General features: G+C 41.0%; 1 protein-coding gene across 2 annotated transcripts in view; it reads left to right on the top strand.

Annotated features, from left to right (window-relative positions):
• The window catches only part of LOC141760538 (glucosidase 2 subunit beta-like), a 138577-nt gene extending 123756 nt beyond the window's left edge, over positions 1 to 14821 (top strand). For both annotated transcript variants that reach the window (XM_074623413.1, XM_074623412.1), the window contains 2 exons: positions 8532 to 8631; positions 12977 to 14821. In XM_074623413.1, the coding sequence (XP_074479514.1) occupies positions 8532 to 8631; positions 12977 to 13114 (238 nt within the window). In that variant the 3' untranslated portion in view covers positions 13115 to 14821. The remainder of the gene's footprint in view (positions 1 to 8531; positions 8632 to 12976) is intronic.
• The last annotated feature ends 6445 nt before the right edge of the window (positions 14822 to 21266 follow it).

Here is a 21266-nt window from a genome sequence, read left to right as displayed (position 1 = left end):
ACACACTTTAGCACCTCTTGACAAAATAGCCTCACTTAGGGGGTGGCAGTTATAGGCTACAAATACAATCGAGAATATTTTCTGCCATTTTTGACAATGTTGATATTTGACAATATTTTTGTTCATCTTTCACGAACTCTGTGATGTGTGAATCAACAAACAGGGTTGGATGAAGAGTAAGGACAGGAGCGTTGGAACAGCAAAACAGCTACATGGTGATCCACAAGCATGCTGATTAACTGCATACAATATGATATTGTTAAGCTGAGTTAACTTGATGTAATGACGGTGGCCATTATTTACTTAGTATCGTACATCTTAAGGCTCAGACACACCAAACTGATATCAAAGAACTAGCAACGACGAAGGCCGACTGTTGCGTCACCTCACGTCACCTGTGTCTTAGCCAAAAAGTTGCATTTGAACACACCGCTGAGACTACAGCCAGCGGCCAACTACCACGTACGTTTTGCCCCCTGGGTGCGATGAAATAGCTCTCCCTACCAGCAGGCGGCGATAGTCCGTATTTGTCATTCAAAAAGGGAAACCAGAAGACAAAGGACGTTGTTATGATACGTACACGAAACAAAGCGCCGTTTGCCGACCATTTTCACACCACTCTCACTCCCCACTTAGCTTCATTCCAGATGGCCATGTTGTTGATGATCAGATGAGATGAAAATGAAAGATGACTTTTTAGTTCAGTCGTTTGCTTGCTTTCCTCTCTCCCTTGACTTACGCATGGGTTCGCGAGCTGGTGACGTTTAACCCACAACAGTGTTTGTTAACAGCAGCTAAAAACAGAAATATTAAATATTAGATAAACAACTATATTACATAATTTTTTTTGTAGTAACTTCCATTTTCTACAAATGTACAAACACTTTGTGATTTTGAACTTCTGGAACATAACCATGCAGTTAAGGTTTCACTTTGGCTCTCCGTACAGTAGCTGTATTCATGACATTGATGCATATTTTACATTTTCAACATCCAGTTTTCGTAGTATGAGCAGTCCATGAAAGTTTAACATAGTGCTAGTCTTAATACATTATATACATATTCTTGCTATTCTGATTTAATTTTTAAGCAAAATGCCATGTTGAAAACAAGCACATCACATTTCTATGCATATTCCTTTTTTAGTGAAATGACTAATGGCTGTGCTTGTTGCTTGACTCTGCACTGATTTGCTTCTTTCAATGTGCCCACTTTAATAAGTGGAGTGATGCTCCCTTTCATGTGTTCATATCAAAGCCTGTCCTGTCCCTTAATTGTTTTGATAGGCATTAGGAAAATTATTATTTTTTCTTTTTTTCATTTTTTTTTTTCATCTTATCTAAGCCGTAATGATTTAACCTACAGAGTAGTGAGAGTTCCACTGGAACAAGTGCATAATTATACATTTAAGTGTTCTACTTAATGCGCTCATTTTCAAGCTGTCAAGGTCATTCGCTGGAGTGCCATTAGTGTAGAGAGGGGCCTTCTTTACCTGGGAACATGGCAGCCGCTTAATGCCCAATGCTCAAGAGGAGCATGCCACAGTATACCGGTGCAGCCACTGACAGCCAGGCAGATACATTTATATAACACAAATATAGGAAGTGTAATATAGGAAGTGTAATATTTGTGTTCCTGAGGAGTTTATGCTTTATGGCCCCTGAACCTTAACAGCCCGCACTTTATCTGACAATCAAGGCGAAGGGGTAATGACTCTTGTGTGTCTGAGGAGAGGGTTAAAGTGGTAGGGAAGTGGAGGGTGGGGGGAAGCTGACACTGTGAACCCCCGATGGCCTTTCTGCTGGGTAGCCATGGCAACATCTAGCCCAGTCGTTAATGAGGCACAAGTGAGCTGTTAACAGAATACTGATTTGGGTTTGACATCAGCCCTGATTCATATCTGTCAGGAGGTGTTGATGAAATATGCACCCTGAGTTTGTTTTATAACTGCACATAAAATGGCCTCGGTGTTCTGTTTATGCAGCGAATGCAAAACAAAATGTGCCACGGATGTTACTCACTGATTTTAGAGGAATTATGTGGGTCAACGTGCTATACATAAGAAAAACTGGCCAAAAAACATCCAGTATGCCGTCTGCAATTTCAATAATTGACCTGTTGGAAGGTTTATTTATATCCCGACATAAACTATCATGCATTATAATATATTTTAATCCTGTTCTATGCCCTGCAATTTATAAGGATTTATAAATACCCTCTTTGTATAATCAGTCATATGAAATGAAGTGAAAGCAAAGCCCTGACTGAGCATGTGCCCTTCACATGTTCCTATGCGTATGAATTATTTATCGAGGTGCTGGGCACAATTGGTGGTAGGAGGGTTGAGAGGAGCATCAGTGACTGGCACAGTAATGACAGTGTCTGGGCTCATCTCAGAAAACGCCGCTCTCTGATGGGTGACCTCACACGAGTGGCAGAGGTTAGCGATGCCTGGCACCGCTTCGGCTGCGAGAGCGCCGCTCCGCCGAATCCAAATTAACCAGCGGCTCCCAAATTGCTCTCCCTCTACCTGCCTGTGCGGCACCGCGTCTCATGCTGTAAATGATTAGCGCATTAACAGCGTAGTGAGGGGACTAACTTGCTGCTCCAGACCCCTTGTTAAAGCAGTGAAGAGCATAGCTGTGAGGTATAATTCATTGCAGTGGCAGCTAATGAGCGGATGCTACAGTGGGAAGGTGACGGTAATAAGCACAGACTTATCACCGTCTTAACACGGGTTAGGATTCAGTATGAGGAGCTGGTTGTTAGCGAGGTATTTACAAGTAATCTGATGCTGAGTTGGCACATCCCGTCGTTGACAGTTGCCGCAAATGAACGGAGCGTCTCTGTCTTGATGTTGACGTTCTCTAATGATGCCTCTAGAGCTGGGTATCATTTGAAAGGTTTTAGTACTATACCTAGCAACCTTTTTTTTTTATATACCTGACATTGTGGATTGTTAATTAATTTCTCCATTCAATTTAAGTTCCAGGTTAGCGGTAAATGATAAAAGATTAAAAGATAAAGAGGTCTGTGATGTGTTTTCTAGGTGCCATGTAAGCTGATCCGGTTCATTCAGAATGTGTTTACACCATTTGAGCTTCAAAATTCAACTGTATTTTGCTTTAAAGGGCCAATATGTAATATATTTACTGTAATAAGTCATAAAATGACCATGATATGTCACTAGAGAAACATGCTAAATTGAAATACTGGTTTCTCCTACAACAATGCTAGAGCCAGCCAGTATGTTCTCCTTTGAAATTTCCATTCCGGTCCGAAACGTCTGTTTTTTGTTTTGGCCCGTGTGATCCCGTCCACTGCCTATTTAGACACCCCGTTACCACATGTGAAACAAATTGGCACGCAAACACAGCAGCCACGGAAGCAAGCAAACGAACTGGATCAACAGAGATAACATAACATTAGATTCTACCCACGCACATCTCTCTGTTGTTCGTGTGCAGCTGGGTTATCAAGGCAGCGAGTACTTGAGACACACAGCCAGTGAAGTGATTCTGACTACTGCTGGTGGCCAGTGGCTAGTACGGTTGTGTCTAGAGGGTAACCTTCAAATTGCCAAAACTTGCGTTAACTGCTATCAGTCACACCGGAGGGGCGTATGGGCCACGGTTCCAATGTTTTGAATTTGTACTGCAGTACCCATTTTAAAACACTAGCTGTCAGTACTACATATTGCTCCTTAAAAATGCATGCCGGGTACTAGAAGAATCGTCTTTACAGGATTGAAAATACATCAAATACAGTCTAAAATGAGTCAGTGCCAGTTTTAAGTACAATACTCAACACCATGGACACATTTCGGTCAACAAGTCATAAATACTGCATTGTATTGAAGTTAAATACCCAGCCCTAGTTGCCTCAGTGTAGATATGTAGAAGTGTCTCTCTTTGCTTGTAAAAAAGCATGTGTTGTGAAAATGTAAATTTAATTATTTTTCCTTAATGTATACAAAAACATGTTTCCTACATGAATATATGCAGGAAGCTTGCTCCTAAGCACGAGAAGCATGACGATCAGCGGAGTTTACGTCAGCTTTCTAACGTCCACAAACTAATATACAAAATCCTGAAGGCAAGTGAGCAAATTTATATTCCCTTTTCCTTGAAGAAACCAAAATGTGTTCTTTTTTTCCTTGTGTTTTTTTGGGCCCAGGGTCTCGAAACACACACAAAGATACACAGACACACATCAAGGCCCCCCCTCCCCTCAGTATCTGCGGGGTGTTTAAACACCAGAGTAGACTTGAGTCTAAATGATAATTGCTTCTGAAAGGTTGATTTGTGGCTATATCAGAGGAGGTAACTCTCCTCTCAGTGTTGAGCGAGATTAGCCGCGGATCTTCGGGATTTATCACTGGAGGCATACGGATTAATGCCGCGATGAAGTTTAAAACAGAATCACTGGTGACCGCATCGTTTTAAAGAAATAAGAGGAGCTTATATCAGCTCAAGCCATTATCAGAAGAAGAAAAGAAGACGCTAATCATTTTTAATGCTAATTATTCCTGATGAGGATTAGATCACTTTGACCAATTTAGTCTTAACAGTTACAAAAAGTATTTTACACTTTTTTAAATTCCAAATATATATGGTAACATATTCTACAGTATATCTCTTTATATAGTCTTGCAGTAAACTTTGCATCAAGGAGGTGAAACTGCAATTTCAATGGTATTTTCGTGAATACTGGATGTAATTGAATCACAACTCCATCTTCTATTCTGTGTGTCAATAGAAATCACACCTTAGTGATTCAGAGAGAAAATGAAATGAGATTGACTGCCTAATGCGTGCAGTTAAGAGGCGTGTCCGTGTTCTCCCGGGCCCGCTATCTCACCCACAATGCAAAGCAAATGTATGGATAATAGGTTTAGCGGGCTAGATATGCTGCTATTACAGGTTTATCTGTGATGGAAGGTGCATTTTATGGCATTAGAGGAGGCCAGACAAGGCTTGAATTATAACCCAGATATCTGTAAATAAGATTCTCCGGGTTTTAAGCCTTAAAAAGGAAGCATGTGTTCAATATCATCCGTCATTAATCATTAAAAGGAAGTCTGCATTTGGGGCCCCTCCCTTGTCTCCATGTGGTCGGAAATGGATTTTCTCCAAAAGCTAAGATCCAATTTGCTCTCTGCTGCCAATGTTAATCTATTTACATACTTTAATTATGTTCATTCATGCTATTTTATTGGACAGAAAACAGCAATTTGTCTGCTTTCCTTGTTTTCCTATCTGAATAGCAGTAGTTCGGGGGGGTGAACCATTTTGTTGAGCAGGATTTCCAGCTTGGCTACAGAAAACAGGTGCAGCAGATAAGCCAGCATGTTTCAAAGGAAGAATATACATACAGTAACCCAGATAATTTCAAGAGACTGGCCCTGCTGCTACGAGTGCAAGTGAGCATCATGTGTATCATGGCTGCAGCTTAAAGCCAAACTGTGATAAATTGGATGAGAAAATGAAGTTGTCATTGAGCCAGAAGGGGTGCATTTTGCACATTTGGGTTGTGCTATATTGTCAATCACAGGGTCAGACCAACATATAGTAATGTTTATGCACCCTGGTGCCACGGAATTAAGCAATAAGGCCCGATGGGATGTTTTTCAGAGGTGTAAATAATGAGCTGTGCACTGATAACTGTTGAAAGACTGTAGAAAATGGCCCCGCCAGTATTACGGTATTATTACAGGGAATGATCTGTCAATATGATTTCATCTTGTGACACCTGTGAATCCAAATGACTGGAGTGTGTTGGCCACATCTCAGTGATAACTTAAGCCTAATTGACAGGGCCGGCGCCGCCTCCTGGGGCACAGCAGGGCTGACAGAGTAAGAATGGAGATTAAGGAAGGAAGTGAACAAAGGTGAGGTGAGGGAATGAGGTGTGTTAGGGAGGTGGGGGGGGGGGGGGGGGGGGGGGGGGGGGGGATACGGCAGACCGGGATGCATGAAGGTGATGCGCAAGGGATCGCTGGTCAACTAGCAGCGAGAGCCGGAGCACTGTCGCTTTCTCCGGCCCCTGACAGCAATCCATTTGAGGGCCTCCTGGTACTAACAGAGTGCTAAAACCCAATCAAACAGGCTGGAAGGAAAAAGGCGAGACACTCGGGCCCAGCCGGCTTCCACTTGTGCGAGCAATTCACCTCTGACTGACCCGTTCAGGCATCTTTAATAAGCCATGCACATCATGGACGGCGGGAAAGCCACACTCGGGGACCCGGAGACAGCCGTGCGTCCGTAAAAGCTGGAGAGTGCTTTTTGAAATAAAAGAGGACTCCATGTTTGCCCTCATCAAGGTCAAATGAGAATAAAACTGTATTTTAAGGAATGTGGAAAGAAATTCTATGTTTGTTGGACACAAGTTAATACAACCAACTAGAGTAAGTTGTGTTTTTCCTACTACCTCCCATATTCTATTCAGTCCTTCTATGTCTTGTGCCTGTTGTCTAAGATTTATAGTTACAATATTGTTGTTGGGGAAAACAACAATATTAATTATGTATTAAATAGGGCTGTCAAAGTTAACGTGATGGCGCGTTAAATTTGTTTTAACGCCACTAATTTCTTTAACGCTTTAATGCAACTTGTGATTTTTAGGTTGTAGCGGGCTTTGTTTTAAATCCACAGTGAAGATACTGGCATCATATAAAACTGGAAAACCTAAAGAATTCATTGGTACCAATCATGTCATACAAGCTTTTTCGCAAGTTAGGCTGTATAACGCTCCAAACTTGCACTAAATTTTGACGAGGAAAAACTGGCATGGCCATTTTCAAAGGGGTCCCTTGACCTCTGACCTCAAGATATGTGAATGAAAATGGGTTCTATGGGTACCCATGAGTCTCCCCTTTACAGACATGCCCACTTTATGATAATCACATGCAGTTTGGCGCAAGTCATAGTCAAGTCAGCACACTGACACACTGACAGCTGTTGTTGACTGTTGGGCTTGAGTTTGCCATGTTATGATTTGAGCATATTGTTTTATGCTAAATGCAGTACCTGTGAGGGTTTCTGGACAATATTTGTCATTGTTTTGTGTTGTAAATTGATTTACAATAATAAATATATGCATACATTTGCATAAAGGAAGCATATTTGCCCACTCCCTTGTTGATAAGAATATTAAATACTTGACAAATCTCCCTTTAAGGTACATTTTGAACAGATAAAAAAATGTGTGATTCATTTGATTAATCGTGATTAACTATGGACAATCATGCAATTAATCGCGATTCAACATTTTAATCGATTGACAGGCGTAGTATTAACCTATTCATTTGTTGTTAAACTTTAGAAAAATATACAGGTATAAAAAGTATAATATACTAATGAGATGAATTACAGAACCAATAAAAATGTCATAATAAAATGAAATGAAATATAGCAGATTAGCTTCCATAATACTAAAAGCAGTCTTCAAAGAAAGGAGCAGATCTTGCTACTTTAATCCCCTGCAGAAAGGTCAATGTAGGCCCATTGATCAAGTGTTGTGCACTTGTGACAGGGTTGGCACTGGTGAGAAAAAGCACTTAGGGCAGATTAAAAGAACAATACATTGAATTATTAGCCTCTTGTAGCTCTTTAGCCAGAATGATTAACAGAACATTGACAGGCCGTTTGCAAAGAGGCTTGCAGGTTTTATTTTAGTGATGTATGCTTTCCCTGAAAGTGAAGTGATTGATTTCTTTATTCGTTCTGAGTATTTCGCAATTGCAGACAGAAAATAGTTGCTAGCCTATGTAGGGCGAGAGATCAGAGAAACACACATGTCAGTAAAATCTTCAATCGACCATGCACCAAATGCACAAATGATTTTCCTCCCTAACAGGATTACAATGTTTTACAAAAATCAATACTCACCAGCAGCACGACTGCGGTCGACGCCGCCTCAAAAGAAGCCGCTCGAGTTCAACAAAAGATCAGAGGAAGTTAGCTGGTGGAAGCATAATCAAATGGCATCTGTCAGCACTGCGAGCCTTGTTGGACAGTGTCCACTGGCACCCTGGTTTGCTTTGGTTTCAACTCCCCTTGAAATGTTTGGTGAGAATGTAATTAGCTAGCACTGGGCAGGCACAGCCTCATTTGCGACGGGCTTCACTGGCGTCGTGTTTTTCTCTTCTCCTTTCCCTCGTGTGGTATTGCACACAGAATTAACTCTGACAAAATGGTAATTAATATTTCCCCTCCATTGTTGAAGAGGAGAGGGGACGCGAGAACGCCGGTGCCAGGATCCAAAGGAGGGCACTGCCAGACTGGCCATCTTGCCAGCTTTTTATGTTTGCTGGGAGGAAGTGATTTTCACTAAGCCAACCTAGTTGTGTTTAAAACAAATTTGACTGTACGTTTCTGTGCTTGAGTTGTCCCAAATGTTTATAAAAAGAGTAGGACGTTACTGATTTTTGTTTTGCTTGACTGACTTGAATAGACAGAAACTTTGTTTCCACATGCACTTTATGAAAATATAAAAACTCACCATTTCTTATTTCTTTTTTATTGTTTCAGGAGGTGGGGGATGTGGGCAGGAACACCAAAGAACCAGTACAGTCAGATGGTGTATGAGAATGGAGAACCCTGCTGGCAAGGAGGTTCACGCAGTACTACAGTAAGTGCTGTGTTACAGTAAGTCACACACTCGTACACTCACAGTAATGGGAGCATATACATAGAGGCGGACGTGAATAAACGAATAAATAGATGAACAAATGGCACATACACACTAAAACACAGTGAAATAGACAGATGGGGAGATGATACAGTAAAGGATGAGGGAACAAAAAGAAGTCGTTTGCAGAGCTCATTAGAATTCCAACCTAAATAAAAGATGTGATACAGACCTCATTTGGGTTTTTATTCATTACGCTAAATGTGGACATTCTAGACTTAAAAAGTAAATAAAAAAACGACACCAATTATGCATTTTATCTTTGTAATTTACATAGTGGTCTACATTATCAGACAACACAAATGTGAGCCAGTCATTTTGGTTCAGATACCTTCATAGAACAATCTGGTAAATGCTGACACCATGAAACCATACCATACAAACATGTCTCCAGTGATGTACAGTACTTAAAGAGTCAGTCAATATTACAGGACACGGTAATAGTGGTTGAGGCCTGTATTTACCTCAACTGCAGAAAGTACTAGACCTTTAAAAAAAAAAGAACAAAAAAAACCCCCAGACCATTACCACATAGTAGTATATCATATTTTAGAAAGACGTCTCCCTGTGTTCTGATATGCTTCCGTACCTGTTGTCTTGATAAATTCAGTAAAATTTCCATCAGTACGACTACAGTCGCATCATATTCGACAATCGCTTCTCTGAGTTACTTTTCTCTCTAACAGAAAACCAAATTATTTACTTCCATTTTGCAACGTTTTCAATCGCAGTTACCATCCATGCCATTAGATGTAAAGTGGAACGCCTGACATGACTCTTGCTGTGCTGATGGAATTAGTGTTGTGGAAATGGACATTATACTGAATTTATCAAGAACAGTTAATTTGGAGGAAGTTTAGAGATTTCATTAACTGGGGAACAGGGGAAATTTGCAATAAAGGCTTGTATCTAATGTAAACCGAAGGCCTGCTTCTCTCTCTGCCACTGGGGTAAATAAAAGACACAGCCACTATTTGAGAATTTACGGTCGTTTGAAACTGTAGCAAAAACTGGGTGGGCCTAGATAAATCTATCCTCGCATACTTTTGAGACATGACTCTTTGGTTATAAATGATACTAAACCCTCTTTTTAGTCCAAGAAGAGCTATACACTTTAGGAAAAACACTCCTCCCACCACAGAAACCCAAAAGATGCTGTAGATAATGACTTTAACAGTCCACCTTACCAAATAAATACAACTTAAGTTAACTGTAGAGAAGCCTGGACGGATTATTTCCAGAGGGAAAGCTAAAGAAAACAGCCAAAACGAAGCTCCTCTCACCACATTCATCAGGGACGATTTGAAGCCTCCTCGCCCAGTCTGCTCTCTGCATGCCTCATTCTGCGCATGTGTATTTCAACAATGGAGAGTTAGTCAGTCAATCAGTAAAAGACGTTCAGTCCTCATGGCCCACTCAGCAGCCTGGCAAAAAGATGTTTTGTTCAAAGCCAGATGATGGAAGCTGACTTGCTTCCCCCCCCCCTCTGTCAGTCCACATTGGTTTAATGGTTAATGTTGCTCCGGTTGCATTCTCCTGCAGCTTTTTTCTTCTTCCACTCTTCTCTCTATTTTCCCAGTATTGCCTCCTCTTTCAGCCACGTTTATGAGATCCATTTACATTTTTTGTGTGCGAATTTGCTCAATTGAAAAACGTAGCACATTTAATCATCTTATTTTCTTTGCCTGGCCCCCTCTTCAAATCAGAGTCCAATGAATGTCGTTTGCAAATGTATGTACTCGTGCCATCCAGGGGCCCCCTTTGAAAAGACTAAATTGAATTCCTTTGATACGACCCCCTAACCGAGTGCAGTCGGCATAAATGAAGTCTCGTCAGAAGTCGACGCTCATTATATTTGAAATGCTGAACCTCGTCTTTGGGTAGCGCTCACTCTTTCAGCGGTGAAACACACTTCTCTCGTTATACTTGAGTAGAGGGACCAGTGATGTATTGTTTCAGCGGTGGATATTGAGGTAATCCAAATTCAAGCAGCATGCAGTGTATCTTAAGAGTCTGTGGGGAAGGGTGAACTCAACTGTTTCAGTTATTAATTGAATTCAAAGTGCTGGACTGTGACTACATGTGAGCAATGAGTTAAATATAGGCCTATGTGTTTATTTATTATTATTCATGCACATAGCATGGATGCGGGGAAATAATGGTGCTAAAACCAGGCTTTATAAAGACCATGAATTGATACAAAAATTTTAACTTAATGTTAAAATTATAGGGTTCCCCTGTCTTACAGGGATATACAGGCTATGTGGTGGGAAAGAGGATTTGCTTTGTTTTTATCTTTTTTAAGTGTCCCACTGAATCCAAGTAACGGACTATCAGACAGACCCCTAGAGAGAGTAGGCCTACGATGCATTCAGCTATAGAGTACATAAGATAACTACTGTTTTCTTTGATCATGAAGCCCTATGTTACTCTACAGTTCTCTGGTTTATCGGTAAAGTGTATGAACTACACTGTACACTGGATTCTCTAGTGTGACAAACAGAGTGACGGCTGACTCATATGGTTGTGTGAAAGTAAATTGGCACGAGGCAGTTGTCATTTATTCATGTATTATGTTACTTAATATGTATTTGCAAATACATGTGTACAGCACATCTTTTGGGAAGAATCCTCGTGGTTATGGTTTGTGGTTCTTGTTTATTCATATCTCCGGTGTGCGTGCGGGATGATACTGCGTGTGAACCTTAGGAGTAGGATGGAAAGGCTAACGTCAAAGAGAGGGTCTAGTTATCATCCATATTTTAGACAAAGGCAAGCACTGTATTGAATGTTTCATGACCTATAGGACATACAAATTAGGGCTTGTTGCGCATTGGATATGGTAGCAGATATAGAGCAGAAAGGCAGTTATGACCTGTTGACCAACCAACTTTCTTGAATAAGTCGCACAGGGGCTAATCATGTGGTTTCTTTATCCTCGGGATGCAGTTCGTGGTCTCTCCTATTGTAATTACAATACAATTGTAGATTATTATTATTATTATTATTATTTATTATTATTTATTTATTAACTTATGTAGGTCATATAAAGGCACCATCTGTCTGAGCTCCACCGAACCAAACTCTTCCAACTGCGCTCTAACTAGCTTTGTCTGAGGGTGTGCCAAACTAGCCGCTAGGCAGGTATTATGCAAATGTGTTACTTGGTGACATCACTACATTACAGAAGAAAAGGTGGGACTTCAATAAGGTGTTTCAGTCACTTCAGGAGCAGTGTTTCTGTGGGGAAGAGTGATGTCCTTTGGCCTGGACTTTGGCCTTTGTAACTTTGCAGACCTTTTACATGCATAAACAATATATATATAACACACTAAAGGAAAGGGGAAAAGCACAAAAGCATAATAGGTCCTCTTTAATATATATAACAAGTGAGAGTCAAGTAAAAACACAAGCTGGAAATGTTACTTCAAAAATAAAAGTCTAAAGTTCTGCCCCTGATATTGAGCCATGGCTCTGGCACCTGCAAGTCAAAATTGAATCACCAATAATCACGCACACACACATAAGAAAACACTTTGTCTCACCGAGCGGCATACACCCACTTAATATCTCAGTGCAACAAGATACTAAGTGACATAACAAAAGACTATTTTTAATCCAAGCATGGGACAAAACCAAATCACCCGTCGTACCAGCCTGAAACTTCAGCTCAATAATACCTGTCAAGTTCCCATCTCTCTCTCTCTCTCTCCCTCTCCAGGTGCTTTTGTTCGCCAGAGGGATTGTCTGCTCAGGGTGCTGTATGATGTGATGGGTTGCTATGGAAACCCCCCTAGAAGTAATATAAGTTGCTTTTCCCTTTCACTCTCTTGCAGAGTGTCAAAGTCACCTATTAAAGTCATGACAGTGATAATCACCGTTCACACGTGGGGGCCATGTTATGTCCTTATAACGCCACGGTGTCCCACAGTCACAGCAACACTTTAAGACTTTTATACCCTCTGATTGAAAGCAAGGCAGCGATGAAACTCTTCATGTACACTGTGATTATTTTATTTGACGAAAGACCCGATATGTTTGAATCACCAACTCCTGTAATATTGTATTGTTTTTGTTTTTTGTTGCATAATTCTGTATAATTTGTAGTGAATCCCATTTCTTCACAAAAGTTTGAAATTGCTTAGAAAATCCCTAAAACAAGAGGTAGGACAGCGTCTTCAATCAGTCTCCATTGGGAGATAAATCTGGCATGGCTCTTGACTCAGGCTAACAACGGCTCCTCTCCCCGCACCACCTCAACATTTCTTCCTTTGTGCTTTTCTAGGTCACACTGACATGCGGAACGGAGACAGCCTTGCGATCGGTGAAGGAGCCCAGCAAATGCCAGTACATCATGGACTTTCAGACTCCTGTGGCCTGTCAGCCGGTGCTGAAGCAGCGGGGCATACACAGTGAACTGTGACCCCTTCCCTTTCTGGCCTAGCCTAGATTAACTTAGCCCCTCTTGGCTAGCCCGCGGTGACAGGCTGGGGTCCAGAGGGTCTCCTCTGACATCTGTGTTGTCAGAACATATATACTTCCAAGTAAGTCTTGCTAAGGTCAGAATATGATTTTCAGTCACACTACTGCTAGACCACTTAAGTTTTCATTAATTGTTACAGTGTTGTTTAATATTATCACATGTTAATATTTGAATAGAGCATTTATTGAATGACTTGGTGTACACAGGTATTCTTTACTCTGCAGTATATTCCTTATACGGGTTTACACTTCCGTGCTTTGTTGACATAGCCGGGCCGCCCGTGCAGGCTTTTAGCGCATGTTTGTGTAAGTGAGCGTGCCTCATTGGCTCGCTCACGGCCGCTGCTCTGCACAGCTCTCATACGCCGGTTAGCGCTGATAACGCCGTCCCAACCGTTGGCGCCATTGCGGTTTCTCTCTCGGTTAACACTATTAGCTCCGTCAGCACCATTGCCTTTGTTTTCACTGTTAGCACCTTTAGCAGCAAGCAACCAGATCAACTGCAGGGACTAATGACATGGCCACCAATGTAACTGCTTTATCAAATAACTGCTCATTCATGAGAACAAATAAAAGGACGGTGTCCTTCTACTTCATTCTATTGGCTACCTTGTTATAGCCTTACTTAAACTCTTAAAGGATACGTGTGGTGATATTCAATATTTTTCTTAAATCCCATGAAAAGATCAAACTAGGGCTGGGCAATATGACAATATATGTTGTCAAAATGATATAAAATGTCTATCATATATAGTTTTCTATATCCTTTTTATCACAATATAGCCTAGGCCTATATTTTTTTTTTCTCTATAATTTCACTTAAATCGTGATATATATCGTTGTCGAGAAATTAAATGACTTTTATCGTGATAAAAGATTTTGGCCATATCACCCGGCCCTAGATCAAACCAACAGTGATTAGATCTCCTTATAGTATTTCCTGTTTAGCCAGAGCGCGATAGCTTAGCATAGCACTGGGTGACATGTTCCTTCATTATGATGAACATGAGCAATGTAGTTTATTTTAGAGTCGATCCGCCATACACAGTCTTCCTGCTGTAAATATTCACTCTCGCGACAAATGTGTATTAATCCGCAGCCTGAAAGTTGTCCCCAACAAATGCACTATTTACTCCTGTTTAAATTACATTTGCTAAAAACTTCATTGCCCAGCTGTTTTAGGGAATCATTTTGCCTCTTTTAAAAATGTAACTATACTGTTTGTTTGTGATCCGTTATCACATCATCAGAAAGAACAAATAGGCTTGGGGCTGAGGGGTTAGGGAAGTCAAAAAGTATTGAGAGACGAAGTCACACATTGTTGGCTTTGGTCTTTTCTTGTCTTGTTGACAACAGGAAAAATACAAAAGAAAGTGAGCTTTACCCTGTTAATACTGTTTTTACTGCAGTATATTTACATTTAAGGTTCAACAACATCACTCTGTAGATAGCTGGATAAATAAAGTGACATTGCTACACCTGTAACAGCTGTATCAAATAACTACTTAATACTTTATTATTTTATTTAACCTTACTTAATTCTTGTCTTAGTTCTGCTTTTAATGTAACAGTGTTATATAATTTCCTGAACAATCACAATAAGACATTTTAAAGTGTTTTGAATATTAAAGAAATATATTTCTACACACTAATAGTCTCACAATAATTACACACTTCCAAGTATGCATTGTGTACTAAATATAACATCTCTTGATTTCACAAGATTGTGCCAGTGTTAGCAGTCTGCTTCTTACTGTGCATGCTATTTATGATGTTATGTAACAGATTATGGGGTTTTTGCAGCAGGGCACTCCGCTCATTAAGGGGGAGCTAAATCAGCTGTCAGGTATCCAATAGGCCGTCTGATATATTCCTACCCTGCTGGGGCAGCCGGGTGGCTGTTTGCCTGCTAGCAATGCAATAGCCTCAGGCTTTGTAGCTCAGGGACTGCTGTTTTTTATTTATCTGGCTTCAGCTCCCATCCACATTCTCTATTTGATGGCGAAACTAACTATTTGCTTTCACCTTCGGTTTTCAGAACAACGGTCAGGTTTGTTTCAGGTGTCAACCGAGTCAGACGAAAGACATTCCTGCAAAAACTTCCCAAAACTAAACTTGCATATAACACTAGATCTACATTATGTTTAGCTCTTTTTGCTGAGGTGATTTGACTTCAGACTTTGAGTGGTGTTAATACAGAAAAATCTGACAACTAGCACTGCAATTATTATGTTTATCTTGCAGCTGTAAAGGCAAACACTTGAATTGATTAGCTAAAGTGGCAAGACAAAAAACTGTTTTTTTGAGGATATAATTCCCCACCATCTCAAGGAAACAACATAATATCACTGTATATTTTAATATCTCCCTCATTCAGTGTTTCAGATAAGCAACAGATGCCAAAGCTGATGTCAGCATAAATAACACTGAGCCTTCACAGGCTCCTAACTCTACCAACAGCTGGAAATACTGCCAATCACACAGACAGTGTCAAGAGCGGCACTCAGTCTAATATTGCAGAAGGCATTACTGGCATCTGGAGAAAACTTTATATTGCATCATTGCCATATGGCGGGGATGTGATAGTGTCTCGTAAAGAACTTTTTCCTTGGATAAAACCTGCTCTCACAAAGGAACAGATTCGCCAATCTGCAGGGTATCAACAACTCCTCACTTTACTGAATGATCATCATGTGTTAAATTACTTGCATGCTTCACCCCACACAGCGTAGGTGGGAACCACGTTGGGAGATTGCGGTTTAAATGGACAGTTATTTGGAAAGGAAAAAAAGCAAAGCTAGTACTGTGAGTTTTCTGTACTGGGTTTTTGAACTGACTGGCCATTGATGTGTTGCTACAGATCAGAAAGGGAAGGAGGGAGTTGTGGGAAGGATTCAGTAGGGAAACTGAGCACACACAGACGCACACACTAGCGCATGCTTACACACCTCCATTCAGCACATTTGCACATGAAGGGGCAGGGATGGAAAGTCTTTCCAGTTGAGCGTGGGCGTATTTGTGTGTTGACTCCAAATTGCTAAAAGGGCCCAGAGGCTTTATATTGCATTAAATCTCCGACTCAGCTTTTGTAGAAACTAGTTCAGGGTACCTGTTTTCTGGAGTGGGAGACAGCGGGGCCTTTGCCTGACTGACTGACTAGTGAGTGACTGACTGGTTGACTGACGCCCACCACAACCCAGCACGGCTTTCACTCTTTTGGAGATTGTTTTTAAGCTCCCTCTTTTGAAGGGAGGCCAGTTATACCTCCAGGGCTGAGAGGGAAAAAAAAGGGCGCTCGCGTTGAGTCGGCGTGCGACAGTCACATCCATCTCCCTCACGTCCACGCTTACTCCAATTTATTCAGTCATGATGCTGACGCTTCACAGTCAGCATCGAGCCTACATATTTTTTTGCAAACAACACCATTTAAAGGCGTTAGGTTCGTGGGAATAAAGTATATACAGCTTCAGGCCTATACTTGTTATTCAATATGTATTGCGAATACAGTAACGCAAATTTTCAGTACAATTTCTATTTCTTAAGATATTTTAAGGCATTATCTCCTTTTAAAAAGTTTTACTTCTAAAATTAAATATGGGATCCTGTTTTTCTTTGGAGTTTTTTGTCCAGTAATGAGATTGGCTGAGAATGGTAGCTACTAAAGCCAAACAGTAACTATCACCAAATAGTTGGCTTAGGCTTTATTGGTATGCGTTTAAGGGTACTGGTATTGGTATTGATATCGTAATTGTTTAAACGACACCCAGCCCTACGTACTTTTATGATTGTTTTGACATTTTATACGATTACTTTTTATGACTTTTGACATACTGTATTAATATTACTAATATGACCTTTTTGACGTACTATACTATGACTTTGTATGACTTTTTTGATATACTATACTGTGACCTTTTTATGAATTTTTATGGCATAGTATACTATGACTTTTTTCACATACAATGACTTTTTATGACATACTACACTATGACTTTTTATGATCGTATACTATGACTTTAGCGACATACTAAAGTCCTACGAAAAGTTCAACGTAGGAAATACCCCCAGAGTCAGCGAGAGCAGGGGTGGAAGATGACTCACCGGCAGACACCACAGCAATCGACCAAGGAACGAAACCGACGGCGAGTAAGATGATCAGCATGACTACAACACCTGCACCAGGAAACAAGTTCCAGAGTTGCATTTGTGGCTGGGCGAAGGTAACCTCCACTGCAGGCCTGGGAATACATCATGGCAGGAAAAAGTGCTTGAAAGTTGTGGAACAGGAACCTCGCATTGATCACTACTTTTTAAGAAGCAAGTTGAGGCAGTCACCTGGAGTTCCTATCCTACCACAACCTGCAACCAAGACTAAGATCCAGGAGCGAAAGATGCTTATCATGTGGCCAAAATCCTGTGAGAAAAAGAAGTGGAAAATGGTCAACACAGACCTCAGCAAAATCTTGGACAACTGGAGGAACAGCAGAGAAGAATCTGGAGAGAATGGGAGAACTGATCTACAGCCACGGTTCTGAACGCTTTGGAGCTGCGTTAAAGAAGAAGAATGCATCATCTATCCCGACCAAGTTCAGGAGGCAGCTGGAAATAGAGCGACTGGTCAAGGAGAGAAGGCAGCTGAAGAAGCTTCTCAGGGGAGGAGAAGGAAGGAATAGACCTGCTGCAGGCAGAAATGAAAAACTGGCTAAGAGCACTGGAGAGCGGAGAACATGAGAAAGAGACAGAGAAGCAGGAACAGACCAGGACAAGCTTCTTCAAAGACCCCTTCAAGCTGGTGAAGGGTCTGTTCAAGAAGGAAGTGGCAAACACGTAACATCGCAGAGCCCCCTTAAGTGGAGTGGAGTGATAAAGTCTTTATGAAAATGCACCAGACGTCTTACGTTTTCTACGGATACTGATGAATGTGGTGTGGCAGAAACTATCAATACCAACAGCCTGGCATGGCAGGAGGTACCCTAATTGCTAAGGTGAGGGACATTTGCCAAATTAGCCTTTTGAACGTTGAAGGCAAAATCTTTTTCAGTGCAGTGCCTCACAGGCTGTCTGTCTACTTAGAAAGCAACCAATTTATCAATAAATCGCTGCAGAAAGAAGGAATTCAAGGCTTTCCTGGGTGGCTTTCCAAGCCGCTAAAAAGGATGGTAGAGATCTCCACGTCGTGTTCCTGGACTTCCTGGGTTCCTTATAACATCTTTTGGACTGCACTCAACTACTTCAGGATCCCAGAGGCTATCACTTCCCTTGTCAAAACCTACTTCTAGGACGTGCAGCTGTGCTTGAAGACAGCTTAGTACACCACGGCATGGCAACATCTGGAAGTAGGCATCTCGGCATGATGCACCATCTCCTCGCTAGCTTTCATGGAGGTCATCTTCCAAGCATCATGGTGGGTGGTGGGAGGAGAGCAGCTAAAACCTGGCCTACGGCTCCCTCTCATTAAGGAATAAATGGATGTCATGACCACACTCACACAACCAAGGCATCCACCATGTGAATACTGAGAAAGCTGCAGGAGAACATTGAGTGGGCCCGGATGAAGATAAAGCCCAGCAAGTCCAGGAGCATATCAATTGTCCAGGGGAAGCCGTCAGATCAATGCTTCCACATTAGTGATGAGCCCATACCAACTGTGATAGAGAAGCCAGTCAAAAGCCCGGGACGCTGGTATGATGCAACCCTCAAAGACACAGACCAAGTAGACCAGCTTTGGCAGGACACCACAAGCGTACAAGAGTACCGAAAAGTCATTGCTTCCTGGCAGGTTGAAGCTCTGGTGCCTTCAATTTGGTCTCCTTCTCTGGCTGATATGGCCATTGACCATCTACAAGGCCCCAGTCTCAAAGGCTGACAAGCTGGAGGGGATTATCAGTTAATTCGCCAGAAAGTGTCTGGTTCTCCCCAGATGGCTTAGCAACATCCTTATGTCTCTATGGAAAAGGCATCCTGAAACTTCCCGTCTCCAGTCTTTCTGAGGAGTACAAGTACAACAAAGGCTGGAGATGACACTGACAGAATCCCGTGACCCATGTGTAGCCAAAACTGCTCCCACCCAGGCAACTGGGAGGAAGTGGACCCTGTCAGCAGCTACAGAGCAGGCAAAGTCAGCCAGATATCGCTGGCCACGTGCAACAAGGGAGTGGAGGACTCGGCCTTGAAGAGCAAGAGCCAAGCCTGACGCCAGGGCTCATCGCCAAACCCGCCAATGAAACGCTGAGGAAGCATGGCACCCACATGAAAACGCTGAGATGTCATTAATGTTCCGACTCACAAAAGCAAGGTCTCAAGGTATGTGCAACAAATAAGATATTGTAATGGCATGGTATTTTATGGCACTATGAGTTTTTATGAAATACTATACAATTATTTTTTTGACAAAATATACCATGACATTTTATGACATATACTGACTTTTATGACTTTTTTACAAAAGGAACGGCGACCGGGGTGAGCGTTGTGCTATTATGGTCATTGTATAGTAAAAAAAGTCAGTATAGTATAGTATGTTGAAAATATGTCATAGTATAATATGTCAAAAAAAGAGTCATGAAAAAGTCATAGTATATTATGTCAAAAAAGTCATAGTAATGTTTGTCAAAAAAAAGTCATAGTGTCATAGTACAATAAGAAAGTGTCATAAAAAACGTTAAATTAAACTGTTAGATTAAACTTTATTGACAAAGTACAGGGACTGAGACAATGAAATGCAGTATACAACAGAATACAATTTTTCATGTGGAATAAGCACTAAGGGGTATGAATACAGTATGAACGGTATTAACAGTGTGTATGATTGCTGTTACAGAGGTGCAGACTGTAGCAAGGTGTCAGCTGAGGAGAGAGCGCTTTTCCTGAGCCTGCTGGTCCTGGATTGGAGCGTCCTGTAGAGCCTTGCAGAGGTGAGAGTTGTTATTACTATCATAAAGTCAGTCAGTACTGTGTGCCGAAAAAAAGTCAGTAAAAAGCGATAGTATAGTATGTTTCAAAATTATTTTCAACATGCTATACTATGACTTTTTATCGAAATACTATAACATGACTGTTTTTTTGACATACTGTACTATGACTTTTTTTTCCGACATACTGTACTATGCCGATTTTTCAACATACTATACTATGCCGTTTTAAAAAAAATTTCACAACCTATACCGTGCCGTTTTTAATTTTTTTCACATACTATACCGTGCAGATTTTTTATTTTTTCGACATAGTATAGCATGTCGAAAAACTAAAAAAACGGCATAGTATAGTATGTCGAAAAAAACAGTCATAGTATAGTATGTTGAAAAAAAGGGCACAGTATAGCATGTCAAAAAAATAAAAAAACTGCACAGTATATTATGTCGAAAAAAAGGTAAAGTATAGCATGTTGAGAAAAACGTCATAGTATAGTATAATATATCTTTCGTTACACAGTACTGATTGACTTTATGATAGTAATATAACAACTCTCACCTCGTCCACAGACTGTTCGCCCTCCTGCCCTCTGCAAGGCGCTACAGGACGCTCTAATCCAGGACCAGCAGGCTCAGGAAAAGCTTTCTCTCCTCAGCTGACACCTGCTGAAGACTGCACCTCTGTGACAGAAATCATACACACTGTTAATACTGTTTATACTGCTAATGCTGTATATATCTAGTGTATTCATAACTATTACTACTTATTCCAAATGCAAAATTGTTTTCTGTTGTATACTTTACATATTGTATTTAATTGTAAAAAAGTCATAGTATACAGTATGTTGATAAAAAAAAAACATAGTATAGTGTGTCAAAAAAATAATTATAAAAAAGTTGTATAGTATGATGAAAAAAAGTCACAAGTAAAGTCATCTAATTGTATGTAAAAAAAAAAAAAAAAAAGTCATAGTAGTCAGCACTGACTGACTTTATGATAGTAATAGCACAACTCTCACCTCGGCCACAGACTGTTTGCCCTCCTCTCCTCTGCAAGGCGCTAAAGGACGCTCCAATCCAGGACCAGCAGGCTCAGGAAAAGCGCTCTCTCCTCAGCTGACACCTTGCTGAAGTCTGCACCTCTGTAACAGCAATCATACACACTGTTAATAGTGCTCATAT

This window comes from Sebastes fasciatus, chromosome 22 (assembly GCF_043250625.1).
Source record: "Sebastes fasciatus isolate fSebFas1 chromosome 22, fSebFas1.pri, whole genome shotgun sequence".
NCBI lineage: Eukaryota > Metazoa > Chordata > Actinopteri > Perciformes > Sebastidae > Sebastes > Sebastes fasciatus.
Note: the sequence above shows the minus strand (reverse complement) of the source record. Positions and strands in the feature narration are given on the sequence as shown.